This window comes from Anolis carolinensis, chromosome 6 (assembly GCF_035594765.1).
Source record: "Anolis carolinensis isolate JA03-04 chromosome 6, rAnoCar3.1.pri, whole genome shotgun sequence".
Lineage (NCBI taxonomy): Eukaryota > Metazoa > Chordata > Lepidosauria > Squamata > Dactyloidae > Anolis > Anolis carolinensis.
The window spans coordinates 34,891,852-34,916,437 of NC_085846.1; the positions used below are offsets into that span (position 1 = coordinate 34,891,852).

Sequence of the window (24,586 nt, forward strand, 5' to 3'; positions counted from 1 at the left end):
ACATCACACAGTCCTAAACACTTGGGAAGTGTTCAACTTGAGATTTTGTGAAACAAAATCCAGCATATCTATCTTGTTTATATTAATAAAAATATAAGGAGACAAGACTGGAACTGAAAAGAAGTGAGTTCCTGTGCATTGTCTTACATAAATGTCCAATTCCTACATTTAAGAAATAAGGGTAATGTCACATGTGTTAGGAATTTCCTGGGGATTTATCACAAACTACCCAAAACAGCAGAGCATCCAAAATATGCAAAAACAGGATATTTATAATTTGAGCATTCAGCTCACAGCAAGCAGAGCATGAAGCACAATGTGGCTGTAAAGAATTTAGAGTTTAGGGGCAAACAGAGGCCTGTCTTTAAAATCACAAAAGGTTTATTTACAAAAATAATAACTACATTTCGATGTAGAAAATAACTGGGCCCTAGCTTCTGTATACTCCATCTCTTCTAGCATTTCAAAGAGAGGAAAAAATCTCTAGTCAGTCATTACATCTCTCCTGACACACAAGTAGAGAGAGATCTCAATACCCACAGCACACACTAAGATGTAAAAGTAGAAGTCAAAGACAAAAAGCATGCTCCTGCAAAGTATCCATTCTACATAACCAACCAGAATGAAAGCAGAAACAGAGAGGAGAGAAAAAGTAGATACATTCCAACTGTCATTCAGAAGACGGGAGGGGGAGGGATTTCCATCAGCCTCTACTAAGCTAACTACTCCTCATTGAGGACTGCAGACTTGAGCAGTGTGGGTTGAACTCCAACAATATGAACACCTTGTTTCAAAACTTTGGCTTCCAGAGGAAAAGGTGGGGAATAAATGTTTTGCTGCATTTCTGGTTTAATCCCTAGTAAACCATTCTACACACTGCTAGCTATATGGCTGCCAGACCCATGTGTTGTGTTTCTGATTTATGACAACCCTATGGCTAATTATTATGGGGTTTTCTTGGGGTTTTCCCACTCCCTTCAGAGTAAGAGAGTATGGGTTTCCATGGCTGAGCAGTGACTTGAACCCTCAACTCATATAGTCCTTATACTGGTCCACCACCTAAACCACTACACCATGCTCTTAAATCTATACTTTAATATAGCTGCCTTCTGCAAGAGCTGAAGTTGGTAAGGTACATGATGGAAAAGGAACATAGTGGGTCTATTGTAGTGCTAATCGCTAAGCAGAAAAAAATAGGATAACAATGAAAAGGCTACCTAAGCGATATATTGTAATCTCAAACAACCTTTGAGGATTGTGAGCTGAGCAGAATTGGTAGACTTCCTCAGATAAGGAAAGTGTTACTTTTTCGACTACAATTCCTACATTCATACAACCATTATGGAAATTGTGACCGGGTGCTTAGAAAATGTGCTGTCATATTGAGCCATGGCACAACCCTTTGGGAAAGCTATTCATTGCACTCCCCCTTTTCCAATTACTTTTAGAGTCAGTACCAAAACAAAGTCTCAATTTTTCTTCCCAGAGCTGTCCACATTTGATTGCTATAAATGCCTTAAGAAAGTCAATGAGGCTGTAAAAGTTAATTGCTTTATATACTTTGAAAATTCTTTAATAGATTCACCTTAAGTCAGAAATGATTTGAAGGCACAACAACAACAACAGCACAGCAAGTTATTGCCTCAAAGTCAACTGCTCTCAGTAATCAGTGTGTTATTGTTATCGAACATGACTATCCCCACCCCTAACAAAAGAGAGACATAATTCGACCATGGAATGAAGTTATCATTTCCTAAGGATGTAGAGCTGGGATGTACTGCAATAGCCCCCATCCCTCACATGAAGTCTCCTTCCATCCTTCCCGGACCAGCAACAAACCCCAGCCTTACAAAGTCCACTTCCTTTTCCAGATACACATTTTGGTTCAGCTATTTAATCTAAGCTGATTTGGATCAGCACATATGTGGAGGGAACTACCATTCCCCTGGATATGGCAGGGCAGAATGTGGGTTGCATGGAGCTGAGTCCACTTGAGGATCCCTGCTGGTGACCTCCAGGTATCCCAGATGGTTGCCCAGGCCCGGTGCTACAATGGCCAAAGGAAGCCCACTTCTTCCCAGCTATTGACAGATCCACACCAGCCATCGTCCTAAGGAGCCTAGCTCTGGTAGAGATCTCTTTAGGGAAGGCATGGGCAAACTTGGGAACTCAAGGTGTTTTGGCCAGAATTGTGTAAGACTCTGTAAGAAATTGTAATAATTGTAATTTCTTACAATTCTCTGTAATTGCGTTAAGAAAAATGTAAGACTCTGGAAGATCTTGGAGTTGAAATCAAGCTTACAATGATAAGTTGGAGACAAATGATTTGTTCCTTCTTTCCACATTCTCTGATAAGACAGTTCTAAAGTTGGGTTGTTGCGTGTTTTTCAGTCTGTATGGCCATGTTCCAGAAGTATTTTCCTGATGTTTCGCCCACATCTATGGCAGGCATCCTCAGAGGTTGTGATACCTCACAACCTCTGAGGATGCCTGCCATAGATGTGGGTGAAACGTCAGGAGAGAATACTTCTAGAACATGGCCATACAGACTGAAAAACACACAACAACCCTGTGATTCCGGCCATGAAAGCTTTCGACAACACTGTTCTAAAGTTTCCTGCTCAAACACCCTGTAATATAACAGACCAACTCCCATCCACACACACCCCCACCCCAGTGACCAAACACTGTACCAGTCTGTTACCTGCAATTTCTATTTCCCTGACAAAACAGATGTCTTATCTACACTACTTTCCCTGTACTCAGCCTCCCTTCCCTCACCTCCCTTCTTTATGGTAGGGAACCATAGCAGCCAGTTCCAGGCTGACATGGTGATCCTGACAGTTAGGAATTGTGGAAGTCCAAAACAACTGGAGAGCCCAAGTTTGCCCATGCCTAGTCTAGGGGCATACAATCTCCATTATATGAAAGTTGAAACATAATTCCTATGGTGCTAGAATGTGTGTCTCTACTTTCAGGACCTTGCCAACACTTTCCCTTTCCTTGATGTTTTCATCAAATTATCAGTCTTTGAAAAAGTATATACAGTGTTCCCTCACTTATTACGGGGGTTACGTTCCAGGACCACCCACAATAAGTCAAAATCTGCGAAGTAGGGATGCTATATTTATTTTAATATTTATACATTAATTTAGTAGTTATACACTATTTTAAGTCTTTATTAATCAATCGTGTGTCTATAAATCGCTTCCTTCTCCTCTCATTGCCGCTTGGGCTCCTTTTCTCTCCCTTTGGCTTCTCCTTCCTCCCTTCCTTAGGTTATAAATTGTAATTTTTATGATTTATAATATTCTTTTAGAGTTTATTGAAAAACCGCAAAACAGCAAATCCGTGAAAAGTGAACCGCGAAGTAGTGAGGGAACACTGTAGCTCTAAAAAATAATTAAATTGTGATTGGATTGTTTTGTTGTGTGCCTATAAGTCATTTCTAATGCAAGGACCCTAGGGCAATACTATAACAGAGTTTCCTTGGTCATTGCCTTTCTCTGAAAATAGAAGAATGTGACTTTCTGTTCAACATCACTTTCCACAGATGAGCTGGGGTTCAGACTCTGGTCTCACATTGCACCATGCCGACTCCTTGACTGGAGCATATCATTCAAGGTATCATTTCAGAACTGAGATGTGTTTGCATTGTTTGTAGATTCAGCTAGTACGGAGCTATCTCTAAAGAGTAGTTGGAATTTGTCTGTGGAGTCAGTGGAAAGTATGGCACATATATTTGGCTGAGGGAAGCTAAACCTGTTTTACAGAATGTGTATTTGCATGGGGAAAAGGTGAGATGAACAAACTACCCAAAATGAATTCAAATCTCACATCATGTCCAAAAGTAGTCCAAAAACTGTGTTCCAAATACATTAAAGCACTAAATAATTTTTAAATTGCTTTGAATCATTTTGTGTAATGTTTACTCCTTTGAATACTTCTGACTAAGTGGGAAAGTTACATCCAGCCTTATTAACACTTGATAAATCATAAATGCTATTGCCTTAGTTCTCTGAGTATCCACATCTAGGTAAAATGCAGGGAAAATGTGGGTGTTTGCAGCCCTCCTGTGGCTGCTATGGAGAAAAGCAAGTGTGGCAACCAAAGGAAGCGTATTCAGGATATTAGCTAGCTAGCTATGCTGTCCATTGCAGCAAAATGCAACAAAATACAAATGCCACAAAAGACTGAAATGCTCAAAATACATCATGTAAGCTGACAAAGCTCCAGCAACTTCCTCATCAGGCAAAAATGTTTAAAAATATAGAACTGAGTGGAAAGAGTTACATTTTAAAATATAAGGAGAACATCTCATTGTCTGAATGAGTCATTTTCTGGTTCATGTTGCAAAACTATTTTTAAATTACCCAAAAGACTCAAATGTGAACTATCACCTAATTGAGAAATCCAAGTTTTTAATGAAACTGGAATTGAGTCGTGCTCAATAAATAAAGAAGAGGTAAATAAATTACAGGGGCCAGTGTGACATAGTGGTTTGAGCATTGGACTATGACTCTGGAGAACAGGGTTTGAATCCCCGCTTAGCCATGAACACCCATTGGTTGACCTTGGGTAAGTTACATTCTCTTAGTCCCAGAAAACCCTTGGGGTCTCCATATGTCAGAAATGACTGGAAAGTGCTCAACAACAAAATACATTATCTTACATAAAACTGCATTATAGTAATTTGAGTGTTGGACTGCACTTCTGGGAACTCCACCTTGGAGGCATCTCACTCCCTCAACTTTGAAGGAAGACAATGATAAACTTTTTCTGAACAAATCTTGCCACACAAAAAACCCATGCGATAGGTTCACCTTAGGATTTCTGTAAACCAGAAACACCTAGAAGGGACATAACAACAACAAAAAACCCCTATATTATTGTGCCCATATTGCAGGTTGAGGCAAGTTGTGGCTAGGACAGTGCGGTTTAAAACCTCCCAGGAGTTGAATTATTACTGACCAAAGGTTCCAGATCATATTTGATCTTGGAAGCTAAGCAAGGTCACCTCTGGTTAGTTTCTTTTTCGCATCAGGAGCAACTTGAGAAACTGCAAGTCGCTTCTGTGTGAGAGAATAGACCATCTGCAAGGACGTTGCCCAGTGGATGCCCAGATGTTTTACCATCCTGTGGGAGGCTTCTCTCATGTTCCCGCATGGGAAGCAGGAGCTGACAGACTGGAGCTCATCCTGCTCCCCAGATTCGAACTGCCAATCTTTTGGTCAACAGTCCTGCCAGCACAAGGGTTTAACCCATTGCACCACTGGGGGCTCCACCTCTGGTTAGTACTTGGACAGGAATACCAATGTATACCAGGTGCTGTAAGAGGCTTAATTCAGAAAAAGGAACTGGCAAAACTTCTAAAAACCTCATATGAACTTTCTATTTCTTACCAGAGGAAATAATCTAAGAAATTAATGAGGTCAGGTCACCTAGGCTGATTTTTCTTCTTTTTGTGTGCCTTCAAATCATTTCTGATATGGCAACCCTAAGGCAGCCCTATTTTGCTTTTGCTGCCCTCTGAGGCTGAGAAAGTGTGACCTGCTTAAAGTCTCCTGGCATGTTTCCAGGGCTGAACATGGATCCAAACCCTGTTTTCCAGAGCCATAGTCCAATGCTCAAACCACTAAATCTAGCTGATCTGGCTGGGGGTTAAAGCTACACTAGCAATCATACATTACATGACAGTGACCTTATCCCATGGGGGAGGGAATCATCTTCGTACCGTAACGTTTCATTCTGTTGCATTTATAATGAAAACGGATAATTTATTCACCCCATCATGCACAATGTACTTTTGTCCATTTCTACAGTAATCCTACGCATTCTGTGCTATCACACAGGCAAATGTAGTCCTCACCCATACCGTTTTTCTTTCTTTTTTCATTAAAAAAGAGAAACTTTGGAAATGTGAAAATCTAGAACTAAAAAAGGAGGGAAAATATAGCAATAGCGAAGTGGTAATATATCAAAAAGCAAGGATTACTGGCAAGAAAAGAAGCATCAATGCTCATTTGGAAACCGCCCACAGGAATGCCCACTCTTTAAAGTCAATGAAGTGATCTAACACAACCAAATCTGACAGATTCCCTCACATGTAAAATTAGGTGCCTTCAGCCATCCCCGCATGAATCGGGGGCTCTTAACACGATTAATCCCTGACTTCATACTCATCTGTTTCTATACACTTCTGAGTTTACACATGGAGTCCCACAGGAAGTACTTTTGCGTCATACTACACTAATTGTGTAGTATAAAAGGGTTGAACAGTCTGGATCCACCCCATTATTACTGATTGAACATTTAATTACTCAGTTATGATGTGCACATGCTGTATACTTAATTTCTCCTGATTGATTTTAAGCGTATCGAATAAAAATATTTTTTAAAAAGTTCCTTAGCCAAGCATGTTAGGCTTCACTGTCATTCTGCATTAGGATTGTCATCTAGAAAACATCCAAGAGTCTCTTGTGAGTGTAAATTGCAATTAAAGATCAATTGCTGTGGCCAAAGTGATTTCCGGGGGGGGGGGGGGGGGGGGCAGTTTTTATTAGTCTAGAAAAGTCTAGACGAGAGCACTATGCCACTTGTGGTTTCTTGTTATTCTGTTGATCATTTGGCCAATTGTCGTTTCAGATTGTCAACAGGCCTTTGGATTTAAAATGTCATTGTGTACAGCTGATACAGATACAAAATTGGTATTTTACATTTTATTTATTCTAATAGATATATCTGTCACCTACCACACAGGCCTATTATGATTACCTTGTCATAAAAGCTTGTGATTTTTAGGTAGATACTTGCTTTGATTTTCAGTCTAAAAATGCATGAAATGTCACTGCAGTGGCCATCTGGAAAGCACCTTTGCCCTCATTTTTACCAGAGGCTAATAGACTTGATCTTTTGTGTCTGTGTTGGGATTAATTATCTAATTAACAGACAAGGATTGGCAGCAGGGACCATGTCACTTTCTGTTTACTATTGGCACTCTGATGGCCTCAGGTAATGTATGCAGCTGAGTGCGAGGAAAGTCAGTAGATTGAATGTCAACAAAGAAGCGTATGAAAAGGTCAGTACTGCAATCTGACATACCTTTGGAGCCAACCAGAATTTTTTACACCATTATCCAGAAACCAATTCCCAAACAGTGAACTAGAAACAAGCCTGAAGTAAAACTATTGCAATATACCTCTTGAAAATCACAATGGAAATGAAAAATAATGCTCTAAAGACTAAAGAAGAATATTTTTGGACTTATTTACATCCCTGCAGTGCTTGAATTACTGATGAATTTGAGAAAGATGGAGAGTGGATGCTTCAAATGCACAACACAAGGCTTCCATACCAGAAAAATGATACCTGAAAATGTGTCAAATCACCCTTTTATATGTTAAAAACTTTTAAAATAGGTTACACCCCTACTCTTCCTCAGATACAAGGAGTTATTTCACTTTCAAATGAAATTAGATTGGCTGCAGTCAGAATAAATGTGGTTCTGAGCTTCCAACGTCAGCAGACTTAAAAGTTGACTATAACAGGGTTCCACAATCACACCTTTGGGCCTCCAAAAGGTTTTTTTTCCGTGTCAGGAGCGACTTGAGAAACTGCAAGTCACTTCTGGTGTGAGAGAATTGGCTGTCTCCAAGGACACTGCCCAGGAGACACCCAGATGTTTTGATGTTTTTACCATCCTTGTGGGAGGCTTCTCTTGTGTCCCCGCATGGAGCTGGAGCTGATAGAGGGAGCCTCAACTGTGCTCTCCCTGGGTTGGATTCGAACCTGGAAGCCTTCAGGTCAGCAACCCAACCTTCAAGTCACAAGGTTTTAACCCACTACGCCACCAGGGGGCTCCTTCTCCAAAAGGTGACCTAACCTCACTAAACTCCTTTAACTGCTAATAAGACCTTTTCCACACTAACAGAAAGTGCTGTTTCAAGATTGCTGAGGTTAGAAAGCTCTCAATTTCAGACCACTGTATGGATTATTCCTCTGGTGAACAAAGGTTTAAGATTCTGGAGAATAGACAGCCTTTTTACTTCCTTACAGCAAGGAAGATTCCTAGGTACCCCGCTAAAACTGATGTTCACATGAAGTCGAATGGTTCTTCCACGTATTGGATTTCAGACTGTGCAACATCCAACCCATAGTCAGGGATCCCGAGCGGAAGCTCTCAAACCAAGATCCATAGTATAAGAACATGAATGTGAACATTTCTTTTAGCCTCAAGAAGTCTGTTTTTCTACATGACTGGACAAGTCAGATAGAAACATATCTGAAGTCATGCTTTCCTTACTGGACCTTAGATCACCTGTTAAATTTTTAATATTCATGATCCGAATTATCAAATAGCATGAAATTTTATTTACTGTGTTGTTCCTTTAAATTGACAAATGTGACTTGCGGCAACCTTATAATAGATTTTTCTTGACAAGATTTATTAAGGGGGTTTGACACTGTCCTCCTCTAAAGCTGGGAAAGCGTGACTTGCCCAAGGTCATCCAATAGACTGAGTAGAGATTCCAGTCCTAATCTCCCTTCCTTCAAAACTTAAGACATTACATCCCACTGGCTCCTCACTTTCCATTTCATAGAACAAAACTTCTGTCTAATTACGATGTTTCAATTGTGAAACACCATTGATTTTAAGATGCACCCTAATTTCAGTACCAACTTTAAAAAAAATACTTCAGATGCACCTGTGATTCTAAAACTCACCCTATTTTAACAGGAAAAAGCGCATCTTAGAATGGAAGAAATACAGCACTACCTATGCCTTCTTTAAAGTCCTTTTGTCATATAATCTTGTTTTCTTTACTTACACATGTACAGAAAATACAGATCAGAAGTCCCTGTCTTCATTGCTACTCTAAGATAAAAATAGAGCAAATGCATGTGAGCTACATGTTCAAAAATTCTGACATAAGCTTCTGAATAGTGTAAATATTTCATTGAGCAGCAAACTAAGTATTTTTAATAAATTAATTTGTATGCATAATTAAGTATATGAAATTGCAATAGAGCAATTTTAGCATCTCTCTAAGAGGATTATATAACTCAAAAAATGAAACAAAAATCTAGATCAAATTTTTAGTCAAGCTGCTATTCTAAACCAAAAAAGCCATCACACTTTAAAGCAACTCTATTCATATAGTAAAAGTGATTTGGCAAAGATTAATTTTAAAGAGATTTATTTGATACCCTTTGAGCACTATGTACACAGAAAGGCAGAAATTATTTCTTGGTTTCTTCCTCCTTAGACAGGGTTTTGATGATTTCTTCTTTCTTGGCTTGCAGGCGTTCTTCACGGCGCTTACGGGCCTCCTTGGTCTTGGACCTCCGGGCTTCAGCCTGGTCACTGAAACACAAGAAAAGTTATTTGTAGGCACACCACCACCAACAACACTTTGCTATTTCCAGTACCTTCAATTAATATGAATTCTATAAAGCTAAGTCAACTACTCTCCCCTGCCAAGTTCTGAATACTCTGCTCTCTCCAAATTTGAGGGAGGGAAAACACAAATGCCTTTCGTGGGGGGTTTCTTAATTCATTTATGCAATGGCTGAGATTGCTCTCCTTTCTCCAATAAACAAAGCAAAACCCTCCCTTATCTGTGACAGGATGAAGTATGACAATGGAGACAGTCACTCCTAGGTCATTCCATCACTTCCTGGTGATCTTAATAAGGACAGTTGGCTTCACCCATATCACTTTATCTATATCACTTCCCCATCCCCAAATGGACAGAATACAGCACAGATAAACCTCAAAATGGAAATACAGCTAAGCTATTGAGAGCCGGCGTGATCCACACCACATCCTCCTTAACTAAGGAAAACAAAAGTCCAGATTGACCCAAACAACTCAAGGAATTTTTCCTGAACTATACAGTTCAGTCAGAAGCTGTGTTTTGCTTCTCCGTGCCTCTTTCTGGTCAAGAAAGGAGGGAAAGTAGAGCTTTGATGGTCAGAAAAAAACAGGGATGCCTCTCACAATTCCCAAAGGAACAGGGCCTGGGTAATTAGAACTCCATGACCCAGACAGAGAACCTCTCTTTTCTAAGACTTTTTTTTTTGAAGAAGTAAACCCTGCTTTAAAGAGTTGAACTGTACATACTATACACTCAAGAGCTCATTTCCCTTACATACTGTATTATGAAATTATACAGCAGATTTTTTGTTTCTTAGCCTCTAATTTTTTATGTCAAGTGTGGTTCTGCATGTAGACAAGGAATAAAAGACAGACACAATTTCAAAGATCATTCAAAGTCTAAAAAGATGAAATAACCCCGCCAAGAAGGAGGATTAGAAACTTACGCCAGAAGCTTCTTGCGAGCCTTGTCTGCCTTCAGTTTATGGATGTGCTCCATCAGGATCCGCTTGTTCTTGAACACGTTACCTTTCACCTTCAGGTACAAACTGTGGTACCTAGAAAAGAGGGCAAACACAGGAAGACCTGAGCAGGTCTCTTTCAGAGAAACAGTACTTTGTAATAGATCCCCTTTAAAAAACCATGTGGCCTTTCACCAACAAAGGGAAATCAGAGGCTGGAGCTGCATACAGCTAAACTCAACATGTTTTTGGGCTGCAACTTACATCAGCTCCAGCCAATATGATCAATAGGAAGGGATGATGGGAGCTAGAATGTTAGCATAATGGGTTCAAATTACAGGAAAGGAGATTCCACCTGAACATTAGGAAGATCCCAAATGTGAGAGCTATTTAAGAGTGCAAGACTGCCTCAGAGTGTGGTGGAAGGTACTTCCTTGGAGGCTACAGAGGCTGGATGGCCATCTATCGGGGGTACTTTGATTGTGCTTTTCCTGCACAGTAGGAGGTTGAACTGGATCACGCATGAGGTCTCTTCCAATTCTATGATACTACAGTTCAATGGTAGAATGTGGCATAAGTGTGCATATGTGCCTTCAGTTTGTCAATTCATTGTAGCTCTATGAATTTCAAAGGGTTTTCTTAGGCAAGGAATACTCAAAGGTAGTTTCGCTAGTTCCTTCTACTGAAATATAGCCTAAAGCACCTGGTATTCTTTGGCAGTCCCTCAAACAAGTACTAGCCAGAGTTGACCCTACTTAGCTTCCAAGATCGGACATGATCTGGTGCCTTCAGGATATTTAAGCCTACGTAGAACATTGCTCAGTAAAATGGCCTTATTCAACTCTCAACTAAAAAACAGATATTATGTTTTCTCTTAGAATTCCCTGTGAAGCATGTGTACAACTCCACAACTGCTCTAGGTAACCAAATGGGTAAAGACATTTTTCCCAGGCTTACATATGGCGATCAATCTTCTTGGATTCCCTGTAGCGGCGAAGCAGACGCCTCAGAATCCTCATTCTTCTCATCCAAGTAACTTTCTCAGGCATACGGGCATTGGCAGTACCTTTTCTCTTACCTGAACAAGAAATAAAATGTTAACCACTGACTTAATTTCCTCTACCGTTAGGCACAGAGCAATGTGCATTTCTGCAAAGGCTTCATAATGTTTATTAAATGCCTGTTGTTCCTCATGTGTAAAAACTGCCTAAAGTCATCTGCCTAGTGAATCGAAGATAGTGAAAGCTGAGAAATCAAGACTTACCAATACCCATATGCCTGCCCTTACGGCGAGCCAAGGTGTTTTTACGGCATCGTGCTCTTGAATGAACGGTCACTGGTTTACGAATAATCAAACCATCTTTGATTAATTTTCTTATCTGCTGACCTAGAAGATAAATATATATATATATAATCACAGATCATTACATACTACAGCCAAGATATTCCCAGGTGTGATTTTCACACACAAACAACTACAGCGATGCTCTGCTCTGCAATTTCAGTTCTCAAACTGTAAAGAGCTAACATGTCATCATCTTAAAATTGTTTGCCTAATTCAAAAAATATTTGGGCAACCAAGTTGTCTTCAGAATTCACCTAACAACGATTAGCAGGAAAATATGCACAACTGAACGAGAAGATATCCTGCTAAATTTAAGCACAATACTGGCAACTCAAAAACAATTACATAGAAATTAATTGAATATATGAACTAGTTACATTTTTAAGAAAAAAACTGTTTCCATATCTATTCATAAGACAACACAGTAGGCTTACCACATACTATACCATACCATACCATAAAATATTTATTGAAAGCATATGAAGACAAACTTAATGTAATAGTTTTACTGTATTCTAAAAACAGCTTTCTGAATGCAGTATTTCAAATAAGAGCTCATAAACACAGGAAATAGTCACTTACGAGAATTGGCATTTGCAATTTCATTGGTCTCATTGGGATCCAACCAGACCTTTTTCTTGCCACAGCGCAGAACGCTGGAGGCCAGCCTCTTCTGGAGCCTTAGCATACTGAAGACACGAAACATCACACAAAAGTTAGGGATTTCCCAGAAAGCAAAGCAAGCAACTGGGAAATTATTCTAAATGTTTTTATAATTTCATTTGATAGTCAAAATGACAAAATCTTTTCAGATGTGCTTTAACAATTAGATCTCTATGATAAATAAGCAAAATATAAAGTTTATGCTTTCAAATAGAATTACAGTATCTTCCAACAAAATTTGGAGGAACACACTATGAAGAGGCATTCCTTATTTTCAATGAAGTTTTTTTCAGGTGACTCCATTATTCAACATCTGCTTTCAGCTAGAGTGAACATGTAAAAAATTTTAACTTCAGGCAATCCACTGATTTTATATTGTTATTTAGATTTTATATTGTTATTTAGATTTTATATTATTATTATTATTATTATTTTATTATTTTGTCCCAGTCCTGGGACTCAAACTGGATGAAACAAGCCTGATTTGGAAACAAGATGTTGTTACATTTAGAACACCAGAATTTTTTTTGTTTTAATAAAAAATATAGTTTATAATAAGTTGTGAAGAGAATGGCTAACTACAACATATATTCCCCCCTCTTTCTCCAAAGCTGCTGCTCATTATCTCATGCCCTCTATTTAAGCTTCACCTAATTCCTGCCTACCTGGTGTGGTGGTGTCTATCTCCCAGAACCGCTAGACCCATTCATGAAATATCACAAGTTAAACACTTTATATATCATTTATTTTCCCCAAAAGCTAAGAGTTCAGTCTCAGATTAAGTCTCCCATTTCATTCCAGCATTATTTCTGAAAAACCGCCAGGTTTTAGGTTCAGCTTATAATTTACTATTTCTTCAAACCAATTTCTAAAAAATATTATTCTAAAACTTCCAGTCTTTTTTCCAGTGGAGATGTACAGATATTAACTCATCAACCACTTCTTTTATAAAGCATACCTAATACCTATCAAAATTAAAGTTTATACACATATGTGTGTACACATATGCCTTCAAATCACCTGTCAACTTAGGCAACTCCATTAAATTCACAGGGTTTTCTGAGACAAGGTGATTTTGCCATTTCCTTTGCTTTAAAATTAAGCATACAGCACCTGGTACTTCTCAAATATGTTCAAAAGGGTTTAACTGTGGATCTTTTAATACTGTTTATATTTAATTCTGTTTTAATATTTGTATATTTTAAATGCTGTGCTAACATTTTTGTGTTAAGTTGCTTTGAGTTCCCTTTGGGGGAAATAAAGCAGGGTACAAATAAATATAATAATCATAATTAGTGGTCTCCCATCCAAGTACAGCAGCTCTCCTGTGGATCTGTGAATGCTCAAGTCCCATTGTATACAATGGTGTAGTAAATGGTCTCTTATATGAAATGGCAAAATCAAGGATTACTTTTATAGAGTGTGTGGAGGGGGGATACGATCAAGCTAGAATGGTTGAATCCATGGATAAGGAAAGTTGACTGTACTAACTAGGAATCACCATGTTTAACTTCCAAGATCAGACAAGATCTGGTACCTTTAGGGCAGGCATGGGTGAACTTTGGCCTTTTGGGTGTTTTGGATTTCAACTCCCACAATCCCTAACAGCCTACCAGCTGTTAGGAATTTTGTGAATTGAAGTACAAAACATCAGGAGAGCCGAAGTTTGCCCATGCCTGTTTTATTTATTTGGGAATTTTTACATCACCTTTCTCCAATGAACTCAAGGCGGTTTACAACAGCACAGAAAATACAGTATAAAATAGACCTTTACAATTAACCCAATAGGATAATTGCTTTCGGGTATTGGGCCTGGATCTGAGCATGTGTACCCATATATAATCAGATGTCATATATGAAAGAGACCAGACAGCTTGTTTCAAGAGACAACCTTCTGGCAGGCCTCCCCTGTCAATTTTAAACTGTGAATTGTAACCTATATTTGATTAGTATTAGTATATAAACTTAAAATCTGGCTGTGGGATCACACATTCAGAGAGTAGCACGGTGCAATAGGCAGCTATGAAGTGATTGAAATATGATTGGAATGGCTCCTGGATTATAATTTTAGGTTTTTGTGCTTTTAACAGTTTATTCAATTTATTGATTTTTATGATTTTTATTTATTTTAATGTATAGTGTATATTGTATTTCTATGTTTATGTCTATTGTGGAATTGAATTGTTGCCACTTTGGAAGCTGCTCTGAGTCCCCTTCGGGGCTGAGATAGAGCAGGGCAAAAATGCAGTAAATAAATAAATAATAGTGTTGACCTTTTTTCTGTGTATTTTAATATATGCATTTCAATAGTGCTAATTTTATCTGTTTTAACCATGTTGTACCCTGCCTCGAGCTGTGAGAGAAACAAATTCAATTATTATTATACGCACCTGTAAGTCTTGTGATCACTATTTTAATCTTTGTACTCAGCACTATATAGAAATACGTTTTAACATGTGTAATATAATATAATATAATATTTGATGGTTATGTGATTTTTTTTGCTATGTTGTAACCCGCCACGAAGAGGCGGGTAAGAAATAAGATATTATATTAATGCATTTATTTATATCGAATAAACGGTACATATATGTGTGTGTCTGTGTACATCCATTTATGTTTATGTAGGCTTCCTCCATATTGGTATACATATATATCTATTCGCGGCCTGTATCTGTACTGGAAGCCTGGGCCTTTCCTTCTCCTTCCGCCTCATAGGCCCAACAGGCCTCGCCCAGGCCTCCCCGCCTCCTCCACAAACATCCTCCCCCAGATACTTTTATTTCCCTTCTTTCAACCACTGCTTTCAGAATGTATTTTTTTAATTAGTTGTATAAGAAACCCGCCCGCAAACACTAAGGCCTCCCTCAGCGGCCTCTCACCTCATGGCGGCAGCGCCGACGGCACCGAAAGGAAAGAAAGGCAACGCGGAAGGGGCGGGCCCCTCAGCAGGGCCTCAGTGGCCTGTACCACTTTGCCTCTCAACGTCACCACCTTCCTTCCTTGCCTCTCTTCTCTCTGTTACCTCACTTCCTGTCTCCCTTATATTTTCTTTTCAACTTTATACAAAGTGAGGTGCGAGCAAAATTAAAAAAGGGGCGCGTGTAAAAAGTATTTAATATATTTTGTTCCCCCGGATACTGAAAATGGTACAGTCCAAACCCCTCTTGCGCAGGCGCATCTTTTTTGTCAAAGAGGAGATGCTTCGTCGTGAAACAGTGAAGCCGTTCTGCGCCTGCGTAAACCGCAAGGGTTTCTGCGCCTGCGTCAAACGAAACCCTGAGGCTTCCGCATGCGCAGAAGGGCTTTGCTGTGAAATGTGTTTTGCTGTACTATAGAGATAGGAAATGCATGTTGATGCGCGGTTTCCTTGCTGCGCGATAGAAATGCAGCCTGACAGGCCCTGTATCCCAGGATCTGGTCCTAGCTTTTTTGATCTGAACGGGATTATATGAATCCCCACTGCCAGATAATCTGGAATAAACAGAAAACCAGGGATCGGATCCTGGGATAGAGGGCCTGTCTGGCAGAGCTCTGAGGCCCCTTCCACACAGCTGAATAAAATCCCACATTATCTGCTTTGAACTGGAATATATGGCAGTGTGGACTCAGATAACTCAGATCAAAGCAGATATTGTGGGATTTTCTGCCTTGATATTTGGGGTTATATGGCTCTGGAAGGGTCCTACTACTTTAAAATAATTTAAAATGCTTTCAGATCTCAACCACATTAATGGGGCATGGGCAAACTTGGGCCTTCCAGGTGTTTTGGACTTCAACTCCCATAATTCCTAACAGCCGGTAAGCATATGAACCAAGCAGGACAGCTCCTTGCTGGGGATGCATTCTCTCAGTGGTTCTCCACCTTCCTAATGCCGTGACCCCTTAATACAGTTCCTCATGTTGTGATGACCCCCCAATCATAAAAGTATTTCCGTTGCTTCTTCGTAACTAATTTTGTTGCTGTTATGAAGCATAATGTAAATATCTGATATGCAGGATGTATTTTCATTCACTGGACCAAATTTGGCACAAATACCCGATACGTCCATATTTGAATACTGGTGGGGTTGCGGGGTGGGGAGATTGATTTTGTCATTTGGGAGTTGTAGTTGCTGGGATTTATAGTTCACCTACAATCAAAGAACAGTCTGAACTACACCAACGATGGAATTGAACCAAACTTGGCACACAGAACTCCCATGACCAACAGAAAATACTGGAAAGGTTTGGTGGGCATTGACCTTGAATTTTGGAGTTATAGTTCATTTACATCTAGAGAGCACTGGATTCCAAACAGCGATGGATCTGGACCAAATTTGGCATGAATACTCAATATGCCCAAATTTGAACACTGGTGGAGTTTGGGAAAAATAGACCTTGATATTTGGGAGTTGTAGTTGCTGGGATTTAAAGTTCACCTACAATCAAAGAGCCCCTTGAACCCCACCAATGATAGAATTGGGCCAAACTTCCCACACAGAACCAATAGAAAATACTGGAGGGGTTTGGGTTCCTAAGACCATCAGAAATATGTGTTTTCTAATGGTCTTTGGCGTCCCTTCTGAAACCCTCCTTTCGACCCCCCAGGGGTCCCAACCCCCAGGTTGAGAAATGCTGCTTTAGCTGGAGGTCCTACATTGAAAAGGAAATTGGACTCAATGCCCCTTCCAACTCTGTGATTTTGTGATTGTTTTAGGCAGGGAATTTTCATACTCGTTCAGGGAAAAGTAACCCAGAAGTTGGACTCTATGCATGAGTCTTAAGATACTAGAAGTCTATGTTGAAATTAGCCTTCTCTTCTGCTGGAACAGAATTACTGGACTTGTCTGGACTTGTTCTGAAAGAGTGTGCCTGTGCAGAGTATGACATAATGCATTTAGTAAAGGTTCCAGTGACATCATAAAGCTTCCCTTGCTGGAAATGATTCAAAGCAGAAAGTGTTTTGATTTCTGGATTTTCAAAATTTTGGGAATGCCTGCCTGTATTTACATGTATGGATATAATGTGGTGTCTTGGAGATGGGACCCAAGTCTAAACATAAAATGCATTTTATAAAATCATGTATGTTTCACATAAACCTTGATGATAATTTTATGCGCAATATTTTAAAATTAAACCTTATACATAAACCCTGATGGTAATTTATACGCAATATTTTAAAATTAATTTTGGACATTAAACAAATCTACACGAAACCATTAGAAAGCAAAGGTGTTACTATGGGCTTGCTGAGTCCATGTGGATAGTTTGAGATTTTGGAGGATTTGGGGGTTTCAGATAACAGGTGTTCTATTTTTACTGAGGTTGTTCTGGAAGTGGCAGATCCTTATAATGGGGAGTTACCACAGATAAGGAGGTCTGTGCCCAGTGAGCTTCTGCTAAAGCAGATGAGCCAGGACAGAGAACAAGCACTCTGGATTGAAGGCAAACTACAGAGGTTTTTTATTGTTTGGTCAAAAGGGATGTAAGTACCAGCCAACACTCAAAATGTACAAGCATAATGCCATAGAAAAATATAAGACGTTTTATACACTCTTGATAGCAATTTAGACTTCCCACACCTCCTCCTGATTGGGTGAGAAACCGGACCAGCTAGGATCCATGCAGGGATGGGCTGGAGGTTTCCCTGACTTCACTGGCAGGAGGAGAGCCCCATGGTGAGAAGAAGAACAGTCCATTACTAAGATGCCCCCGAGCGGGCACAAAACTGGGGAAAATGATGACATGGGTATGCAGATGATTCCTTGATTGACTTAAGTGTCCAGTTCCATGAAGACAAAGGTGCAAGACTCAGGAAACAACAGGTGACAGTACTGGATAACCAGACTCTTATTATTAGCCTATTCAGGAGGCTAATGTATTCATCTCTGTTTTAGCCTTCTCTTCAGTGGGAATGGTAAGCTTCCAGTTAAACAAGTGAACATGCTAAACCCATCTCAGTGATAAAAGGATTATTTGTCTTGAAAACATACACAAGAGGTCTGATATTATCTGGTTTGGGAGATCACTAGCAGGACCTTTCTTACTTGTATAGCAATCTCTGTTCCAGAAGCTTAGGCAAATAGGGGGCCCTGAGATTTTTATTTTATTTTTTGTAGATTGTTTTATATGAATTGTTGTTTTTGCATTGTTTTTAGGCATTGAATTTTTGCCTATTTACTGTAAGCCGCTTTGAGTCTCCTCGGAGAGAAAGGCGGGGTAAAAGTGATGTAAATAAATAAATAAATTTTTATACATTTATTAAAGGGTTTAGCAGTTTGTGGTACAGTTGCTGCTGGGTCCCCCGGAACCTCCAGCGACTTCAACATTGCAAAACCTTGAAAGAGTTAAAAATGTTTTTAAAATAAAGAAAAAAAATCGTATCTCTTGCTTAAAGTCTTGTTATTGTCGATTGGGGTGCCATGGCTCAAAAACATACTAGCATGAAAGTTGTCCTAAAGCATGTCACCTTCCCTGTTTTTAAATTGTGAAAATTAATTACTTACATGATTAATATCTTTACGTCCTACCTTGTATTTTATCTGAAGACAGAATCAGTTTAGAAATGTAAAGCAGCTTTAAAAATAAAAGCAAAATAAAGTAAAACAGCATGAACAGCATTTAAATTATTTAAATGTAGTGGAATTCAGTTTTCATAGTCTTAAATTCCTGAATATTTGTTGCCTGCAGAGTATTAAGTGTGAATTCAATGTGATTAATAAAAATGAATGAGAATTTGTCCCTATGCACAAGTCACTGAAGAGTTGCATTCAGGGTTCTGTTTCCTTTAACTTCTCTCTCCTTAAATGCTTAAAGAATTTCATCTGCCATCCATTCAGACTTCTCTATCTTTTTTGGCTGCACGTAGTGTCCTTTTGCATCCCACATGATAATATTCCTGATTTCACTCTATAGTACTTTTGGCTTCTGGTCAATCTGGCTTAAAAGTTCAAATCTGTGTTTTTCACATTATCTTTAAACTCTATCTTGATCTTTACCTGTTGTATTTTGGCACGATTGTTTTACTGTTTTTCTTTAGCATTATTCTATTTTTTGATATTTGCAATCTATGCTGAAATCTGTTCTTCATCTTGTTTTTGCAAAAAAAATAGAGCTTCTCCATATTCCAGTGATCTCGTTTATTTGCTTATCATATGATGTCACTGTATACAATCATTTCTTTAGTTATTTGAAGAATGTGTTTGTGATGCACAAACTGCGGGCCTTATGAAATTCAGTCGATTGGTCTCCTGCATTGGCCAGAACATCTTTGATTCTGCTCTGTTTCCTACTTTTGCTTTCCAATTGTCTGAGATTAAAACCAAGTCCTATTGTAGCATGTAATTACTTTCTTCTTGGGCTTTCCATCATAGAATCATTCGTTTTCTTCTTCCTCTGCCTCTGTAATTGCAGCATAAACTTGGATTATGCTTATATTGATAGTTTTTCTCAAAGGTTTTATTGATATTATCCTGTCATTATGTTCCTATAATGCATTTTGCCACTTTGGACTTTCCTTTCTCCTCTGAACATGTCAACAGTGGAATGTCCTTTTGGCTTGAATCCAGATGCATCATTAGCCACAGTGCTACTCATAGTTGTCCTCTGTTGTACCTTTGTAACTCGTTGAGTGCCTTCTGATCTGGGAGTGCCTTCTTCTGGCACTGTCTCTTGTTACATTTTGGATGGTCTCATCATAAGAGTTTTCATGGTAAAAGACATTCAAAAGGGTTTATCGTGACTCCTTCTATGCTGTCATCAGTATAGTCTCTTACCTTGTTGAGCATGCAGTCCCACACTCACAGGAAGCAGTGTCACAGTGGGAATCTCTGAGCATAGGAACCTCCAATCCACTTGATGCAGCTTCTAAACAGCTTTATTCCGAAGCAGGTCCTATGATATCACCAGGGAATTTCCTGAAAAAATGTGTTTAGAATTCCAGTGAATGAGAAATAAGCTCCCCAGGAGCATATGATTAATAATTTTTATATCCTGACTGTTCTGCGTGCTATGCTTCCTTTCTTCGATCCCTTTTCATCCCTACCTCTCTTCTCTGTTGAATCATAATGCCAGAGCAACATAAGCGAACTATCTTTGTGAAACTCTTTTCATGTGGAAGCGAAGGGAGAAAACTTGTAGTTAAGCAAGCACATTTCAAGTATTTTACTGTTTTTTTCTATTGTAAAAATGTGTTTTAATCAGGTTGCTATGTTCTCTGAGTATTCGGTTTAGGGCATGGCTCATATAAACAGAGAGGGATAAAATAAATCCCAGGACTTTGGGTAGTAATGGGACTAGGAGCTTTTTTTTAATGAAATAATGCTCAAAAAAAAAATTAAAGGTCTGGTATCTGTCTGCCAGCAATACTGCCATTCACTTGGACATTTATGAACAAAATGTCAAGGTAGGCATTCTAGCTAATTACCTATTCATCTCTGTGATAGGATCACTTGAGTGCTAGATATTTTATCCATACGACTATTTATTTTATCTGCTTGCTTTCTGCCAGCTAGACCCAAAAGTCTTCCAGAGATCATTAAAAACATTTACAATATATTTTAAACCAATTAAAACATCAACATAAACCTTTTAAAATTATTTTAACAGTAAGCAAAAGTTGAAAAAGATAAATACAACACCACAATAAAAAAGACCCTCTACTTGGCAGGACAAAGAGAAAGCGTTCCTCTGTAGATCTTAAAATTCTGATAGGCTCATATGGGAGATACAGTCTTTCAGACACTAACCCATATAGGGCCAGCAACCTGAATTGTGTCTAGAAATGAACCAGGAGCTGTTAGGAACTTACAAGGAACAAGGAACTTACATGCTCCATGTAACTGGCCCTGGTCAGCATTCTGGATGCAGCATTTCAAAGCTGCTCAAGTTTCCAAAGGCAGCACCAGTCTTTAGACTTTCTTTTCATTTCGAAGGAAGTATCGAACAGTCTGAATGTTAGAGGCAGAATGCATAGAAATGTGGTAAAATTGCTAATACACCGCCCAGTTAAGATGCATTGCTATTGTCTATTTGGGGCCAAAAATCCATCCAGTTTGGGATACATGTGGAGGCAGAGCCGGCCCTAGGTATTTTTCAAGTGTAGGCGAACAGAATTTTGGCGCCCTCCCCAAACCAATCACTGAAAAATAAAAGCGTTGGATAAGCGAAAATGTTGGATAATAAGGAAAGATAAAGGAAAAGCCTATTAAACATCAAATTACACTATGATTTTACAAATGAAGCACCAAAACATCATGTTTTACAACAAATCGATAGAAAAAGCAGTTCAATACATGATAATGTTATGTAGGAATTACTATATTTGCGAATTTAGCACTAAACCTTGAACAGGGATATAGGGCAGTGTGGATTTAGATAACACAGATAGCCCTCAGTATTAAAAAAAAACTCTAAAATCAGGATAATAAATAAAGAACAACACTCTGAAAACAGAAGAAATCCAGACAGTAAACAATCAGAGACAGCTAACACCTCCCAAAAAAAGATTCTCCCAGGCAAGAAGAAGCCAGGCCTTGAAGCCACAGGGCCATTAAATGCTAATCAAGGTGATTAATTACAACATTCACACCTGCTTCAAAGAAAAGTTCTTTCTCCCACCCTGGACCTTCTACAGATATATAAACCCCACATACCTAGCTTCCAAGTTCCCACAGACCTCACAATCTCTGAAGGCCCCAAAGGTGGGCTCCCGTGGTGCGAAGGTGGGTCTGTGCCGGCCGGAAAGCCCAGCACGGGCACCGGGAGGCCCAGCGTGGCCGCCGGAAGCCCCAAAAGAGAAGGAGGTGGAGAGTGGTGCCCTCCTCCCAGGACGATGGCGCCCCTGGGACGATGGCACCACAGGCAAGTGCCTAGTTCGCCTTATGGTTGGACCACCTCTGTGTGGAGGTAGAGATCCCACAAAAGCTGTCTTGGAATCATATGTAGCTTGTAGACTCATATTCTCCAACTGTCCCAATGAAACAGGAAAAATCCTGATTAATCCTCTGTCATCCCATTTATTTCAACTGCTTTAAAATATTCCAGTTTATCTCTTTTCCTTCCACTTTCTTCTCAACTTGTTTCAATTGCTGCAAACTGAATTCAAAGTGAAAAGTGATTTTAATTCCATTACCTCAGCAAGAGGGAAGAAGAGAGGAATGAACGCTTGCCCTTCTCAATAGGCTCAGCAAAGTACATTACTAACGCTCCTCCTTATGTGATTTTTCTGAATAATAACTTTTGCCATCTTGACCATGCACTGATGTGCACTTGGCTACACATCTCAAATTTCCTCTGTAAAATGTTGGGGAGTATACAGACTGTCCAGAGACTCCTCTTCATTTTTAATTCTCGCTTATGAACACTAAGTTTGAAAAGTACCATTCTATACCAGTACAGCTAGCCCTCCACATTTGCTAGTTTGACGTTTGCAGATTTGATTATTCATGGGCTTAATTAAAATGTTCTCTCTAGGATTGTCTTCAGGTCTCCAGTATGATTCCTCTGGAAGTCATGCTGGAACACCAAGAGTTTCCTAGAGAGAACATCTCTCTAGGAATCTCTCGGTCCTCTAGTGTAATTCTATAGTCACAGCTTCCAGCAGAAGTTGACCATAGAGTTGTGCTGGAGAACCTAGAAAGATGTCCTATCAGGTACAAAACAAGCAGTTTTTCACATTGACAGGGTTCCTTTTGCCCTGACTCCAGCGAATGCGGCATGCTAACTGTAATTCCCTAGGGGTCCAAATTAGTATTTTGAAATAGTGGCAGCACCATACAATGATGGGAACAGAAAACCATATGAGATCTGCACTGTTGAATAGAAGAGAAGAATATGATTCCCATGTGGGCTTAATGTGTCTTTACACACTACAATGCTTTCAAGGTCTCCAATTTCCGTTACACACCTGCTGCTATCATCCTTCTGTCTCACTTTTATCCTGCTTGTTGTTTGATCGCAACCTCCTCTTTGTTACTTTGTCCCTTGAGAGAATGCGTGACTGCCGGTGGAGGAACCAATGAAAGCAATGCGATCCTGGAAGCAGCTGTAACAGAACAAGCCGAATTTCTTCTCTGTGGAAACCTGCTGTAGACAATTACACAGTTAAAGCTGAGCAGGCACACATGCACTTTCATCCAGGAGGGTTGAGCTAACCTCCCTGGAGAATGATTGAAACCTCAGATAAAATTAGAGAATAAACATTTATTCAAAGAAGTTCAACGGCAATTCTTCCTGTTTTTGGTACCAGCAAGAGGATCTGCGCCAAGATTACCAAAGCCAAATGCAAACTATTAAACCACTGGTGTTAGCACTGAAGCTCAACACTTGCAGATACTTGGATGTTTGTTTGGATTTGATGTTATTATATAATTTTGTTTGACTATGTTTAGTTTAATTTATTGATGTTAGGCTTTAATTTGATGTTAGGTTTTAAGTTATTTTCATATGCGAGGTTTCTCTGGGATTTTATGCCAGTATTTGTTTGTTTACGGAGGCACTGAATGTTTGCCATTGTATGTTGGAATCTGCCCTGAGTCCCCTTAGGAAGATGTTTCGGTTAACAAAAAGTACAGAAAAACTGTCTGGCCAAATCAGCAGGCAAACTGAATTCAAAGTGAAAAAGTGATTGATATGATCTGAGATACAAAGCCAGTATATTAAGGAAAAATGAAAATAAGCTATTCACAAAATAGTCTAGTTAGTGCCAATAATGCCAGTATGCTTAGGATTTCAGCCATAATTACCAGTTAATGAGTGTGCTGCATTAGGTGACCACCCACAAAAACCCATTGGTAACACTCTCTCAGGGCCCTTCCACACAGCCATATAACCCAAAATATCAAGGCAGAAATTCTGACTGCAGCCAGGAAATTAGAAGACGTTTACTTCTTGAGAGGAGAGCAATGACAAATCTCAATCAAATAGTGAAAAGTAGAGACATCACACTGGCAATGAAGGTCAGCAATGGTATTCCCCATGGTAACCTATGGATGCGAAAAATTCTGAGAGTGCTTTGGACCGCAAGAAGACACCTTCCAGCTTGTCAATATCTCCCATAGAAAATATCTATGACTGAAGGACTTCTGCACAGCCATATAACCCAGAATCAGCTGTGGTCAGCTGCGGCACTGAAGTCAGCTGTGACCAACAGTGCTGCAGAATTCGAAGAGGCATAAATGGAGGGCTTAAGGGGGTAGTGTGCCAAGAGGAAGTCACGTCAAGCCAACCCTGACCAGGACTGCCTTCCGTCTGGAAACT

At 39.4% G+C, this 24,586-nt stretch overlaps 1 protein-coding gene across 1 annotated transcript; it reads right to left on the reverse strand.

The window, feature by feature from the left end:
* Nucleotides 1-9,180: 9,180 nt before the first annotated feature.
* Nucleotides 9,181-15,385, reverse strand: rpl19 (ribosomal protein L19). The gene is made up of 6 exons (XM_003222438.3): nucleotides 15,229-15,385; nucleotides 12,266-12,372; nucleotides 11,603-11,725; nucleotides 11,296-11,416; nucleotides 10,324-10,434; nucleotides 9,181-9,364 (listed from the first exon to the last, which is right to left on the reverse strand). Exons 1-6 carry the CDS (start codon nucleotides 15,231-15,233, stop codon nucleotides 9,241-9,243), a joined length of 591 nt encoding a protein of 196 aa, XP_003222486.1. The 5' UTR covers nucleotides 15,234-15,385; the 3' UTR covers nucleotides 9,181-9,240.
* Between the last annotated feature and the right edge of the window lie 9,201 nt (nucleotides 15,386-24,586).